Source organism: Gracilinanus agilis, chromosome 3 (genome assembly GCF_016433145.1).
Source record: "Gracilinanus agilis isolate LMUSP501 chromosome 3, AgileGrace, whole genome shotgun sequence".
NCBI lineage: Eukaryota > Metazoa > Chordata > Mammalia > Didelphimorphia > Didelphidae > Gracilinanus > Gracilinanus agilis.
The window spans coordinates 89,688,025-89,692,369 of record NC_058132.1 but is presented as its reverse complement, the minus strand read 5'-3'; the positions used below and the strand labels follow the sequence as shown (position 1 = coordinate 89,692,369).

Here is a 4,345-nt window from a genome sequence, read left to right as displayed (position 1 = left end):
AAATTTAAAGAAAAATTCAATGATGTTACATACCCTTGAGGAAAACTTTCACAGTCATTAAAAGAATCTATGTAAAAAATTAAATCAATAAACATATTTTTAAATCCAACTATGGAAAATAATTTGAAACTGGGATGGATGCAATGACAAATAAAATAGTGTCTGCCTTCATGAGCTTACAATCTAGTATAAATGCAGATAAACAGAGACACTAATAACCACAAAAAATGTAGACAAAATTTTAGAATTCTAAGAAGTCTTTTATTTTATTTTATTATACCATATTTTATTTGTTCATGTGGGAAATCTAATTTTTGGATGAAAGCAAAAGGAAAGAATTAAGGGAGGCATTAATATTTAAGTTTTCCTTTAAAGGACAAATAGGAGTTCAACAAATAATCATGCCAAATAGGGAAGAGAGTGGTTGCATGTGGAAGGTATGTATTGAAAGATGATCCAGAAGTAGGAAAATATGCATCTTGTTTGGTTTAAAAATGGAGCACAAGAAAGAAAGAAGCCATGTGAGATAAGACTGGAAACTTTAGGTTAAAGCAGAATGATTGTGAAACTCAGTTGCAAAATAAGGAATTTCAAAAGTCCAAAATTGCTGAATTGTAGTTTTCAGAATTGACCAAAACTTTGTTATACTTAAATAGAAACGTCCTATATGAAATCTCTGACAAGTAGTCACTTCGTATTTCATTGAAAAACTCTAGATAAAGAAAATGTCCTGCTTTTATTTCACTTTTGCACAACTACTTACATTTAAAAGACTTTTTCCTTACCTCGAGCCAAAATTATGCTCTTTGAAAAGCCTCCTTTCTCTTAGTTACAATCTTTCCTTAAGCAGAAACAGCCTACTTTAGTTTTACATGAAAACCTTCTCCACATAGTCAGATTCCTTCCTTTCTGCTTCTTGTACTGAAAAGTCTAACTCAAATACAAATACTTCAATGTGTCCTCTCTTCTCTGCAACTACTTTTAAACAGGAGACATATCACAAATATTATTTCTTTGTATTATTTCTACACCCAAATGGCAGATTTGAGATTAAGTAAATGAACCTGTTTGCTTTACAAATCTGAAACCTGAATATCAGATTGGTATAGATCAGGGATTCCCAAAGTGGGTGCTATCACCCCCTGGTGGGTGCTTTAGTGATCCAGGAGAGTGGTGGTGGCCACAAGTGCATTTATCTTTCCTATTAATTGCTATTAAAATAAAAAAAAGATTAATTTCCAAGGGGCTATTATTTTATCCAAGGGGGTAATATTTTTTTCTGGAAAGGGGCAATAGGCCAAAAAGTTTGGGAACCACTGGTATAGATAATCTTTGACTGAGTGACATGGTCACCCAGATTAGTAGGATGGACTGAATTTGAACTTGGGTTTTTAATCAATGTACTTTTCACTATTCTCAGACTACTTCTCTTTATTTTATGCACTGAGAATTTAGATCTAAGCTTTCCAATGATACTACATATATTTGGACTTATATTTTATAGACAGATATACAGAGTGCCTATGTGTANTATAATTTGTATTATATTGTAGGTATATATGCAGATATATGTTGTATATATAGAAATGCCTATATGCGTGTGTGCATACGTGCACACACAGAGTATCTCAAAAGCCTTAGTGAAATTTTGCACTTATATATAGACATAAATAGTTATGGAGATAAATATATTTGTATATATATATATATACATGGAGAGAGAGAGAGAGAGAGAGAGAGAGAGAGAGAGAGAGAGAGAGAGAGAGAGAGAGAGAGAGAATCAGATAGATCCTCTCAATGGGAGGATGAATGAAATTCTGTAGAATGTTGTTTCAGGAAAAACAAAATTTTGTAAAGTATAGAGAATGAATTTAGGGCTTCCCTGCATGGCTTTTAATCTTTAATGTCACACAATTATGCACCTTTCCTGCTATCACAAAGATCCTTCCCTCTCCTTTCTCCTGATTTATTTGATGCAACCTTGCTACTCTCTTTCTCTACATCTATATTCTTTGTTCTGGGTTCTTGTTATTTCCTTTGAGTAATTAACTGATAGTTAAAAGTAGTCATTATAACCAGCCAATTTTAGGATGGAATTCTCCAACCTTAGGATAATAATTTTCTAAGAAAATCCATTGCACATATTTGAAATCTGCATTGAGGAAAGGAATATCCATAACTAGGGACTCACAAATTCTAGGAGTACTGAAATACAGAAAATATGCATTATATGTTCTGATCATGAAGAATCTTTTAATTGTTTAAAACCTTAAAACTTAATTAAATGTGGTTGATGATGACAGTGTGATAGCAAAACATCTGAGTACAGAACAAGAATGAGCACAGAATTGTTAGTCAAAAGACCTAAGTTATTTTCTGGATTTGCAATTTATTTCTTGTGTGACTTTGAATAACTTAATTAATCTTTCTTTGACTTAATTTCTCTATCTGAAAGATGATGGGATTATATTTATATGAGCTATAATGTCCCTTTCCGTTCTAAATCAAGGATATTATGATTCCAGTCATTTTTATTTACCTGACATTTAACCTTCTCCCAAAACTAAATTTACCTTTGTCCTTGCCATAATGCTTATTTTATTCTCAGGCGCTGTAGGACTCTCTCTCGGATTTGGCGGGTTTTTACACAATACACAATAGGACTCATTAGGGGTGGTACTAATAAGAGAAGATTGGCCATGAGGATATTAAAAATAGGAGGAGCATGTCTTGCAAATCTATGGACAACAGCCAGGGTGATAATGGGTACATAGAAAATGATTACAGCACAGATGTGTGAGATGCAAGTGTTGAGAGCTTTGAGTCTTTCTCCATGGGATGCAATTCCCAGCACAGTCTTCAATATCAGTATGTAGGACACAGCAATGAGCAGAAAGTCACCCATGATGCAGAGGGCACCAAAGAAGCCATAGATGACATTGATCCGATTATCAGAGCAGGCTAACTTCATGACATCTTGATGGAGGCAGTAAGAATGGGACAAAAGATTTTTCTTACAGTATCTGAGCCTCTTCAGAGTTATGGGGAAGGGAAGTACTAAGAGGATACTCTTACTGATGAATACCAGCCCTATTTGGGCAACTCTTGTATTACTGAGGATGGAACTATATCTCAGGGGGTTATGAATGGCTATGAAACGATCAAAGGACATAATTACAAGAACTGAAGATTCTATAACTGTAAAGCCATGAATGAAAAACTCTTGTGCCAAACAGGCATCAACAGAGATTGAAGGGACATTGAATAGAAAAACTCTCAGCATGGTGGGTAGAGAAGAGAGGGAAAGGCCCAGGTCAGAGAGAGCCAGCATAGACAGGAAATAGTACATGGGTTCATGAAGTAAAGATTCTGTCTTGATGATGAAGAGGATTGTACAGTTGCCTATAGTAGAAATTAAGTACACCAAACAGATGGGGATGGAAATCCAGATGTGAGAATGTTCCAGCCCTGGGATCCCAACCAAGAAAAAGGTGGAGATTTCAATGTCAGAAACATTCAGATTAGACATTGTAGGTAGGAAGGGGAGGAGACCAATTTTGGCTTTAATAGATACTTTTTCTTTGAATAGCACTCAAAGATGTTTGATCTGTTCCAAGTTTTCCATTCCTGGGCAATGAGTTGGTTCATGTCATGTTTCTGAAAAGGATGGTTTTCTAATGAGAAATATTGGTAGAGTTAAGCCTTCCTGTAACTACAGTTAGCAAGAAGAGAATTGTATAACATCCTAAACTTTCATACTGACTGCAAAAAAACTACATAAAGACTATAGAAATGGCAATAATAAACCTGTGCTTACTGTAGCCAACATACATTCTGAAAAGAGGAGAATGAGGTCTCTACAAATCAACTACTCTATCAGTGATAAAGGGAGAACCAACAACCATTGTCCTTTGGTGGTTAGACTTTTTTCAGTTTATTTATTTCTCAGTGTGGGGGGAAATCCTTAGTTTTGTGGAGTTAGATGCAGAGTGGGTTACCAGGTCACATCTTGTTTACAAGGAACTTCTCTAGAAGCAGCTGCTGTTTCATGGAATTCCAGAGAAAGTAGTCCTATCTCATGCTCCATATAGATCCCTCTACAATAGTCTTTATGAATCAGTTAACCAATATATAATTATCCATTAAGGTTCATCTCAGTCATTCCCTAAACAAGCTGGATATAGATGAAAATGTTTAATTTGTGCAGCAGTCCAGTATTAATAATACCCAGAGCACTAAATATCAGAATGAGTTGTTTGGCAGGAAAAGTAAGATGTAAGAGAAGATGAAGAGTGGTGTAAAAAAAAAAGACAAAAGAAACAACCACATTGAGAAAAAGAGAATC

General features: G+C 34.9%; 1 protein-coding gene across 1 annotated transcript; it reads right to left on the bottom strand.

Annotated features, from left to right (window-relative positions):
• Window positions 1-2,593: 2,593 nt before the first annotated feature.
• LOC123238729 (olfactory receptor 51A4-like) lies at window positions 2,594-3,529 on the bottom strand. The gene has a single exon (XM_044665935.1). The coding sequence runs from the start codon at window positions 3,527-3,529 to the stop codon at window positions 2,594-2,596; it is 936 nt and encodes a 311-aa protein (XP_044521870.1).
• Between the last annotated feature and the right edge of the window lie 816 nt (window positions 3,530-4,345).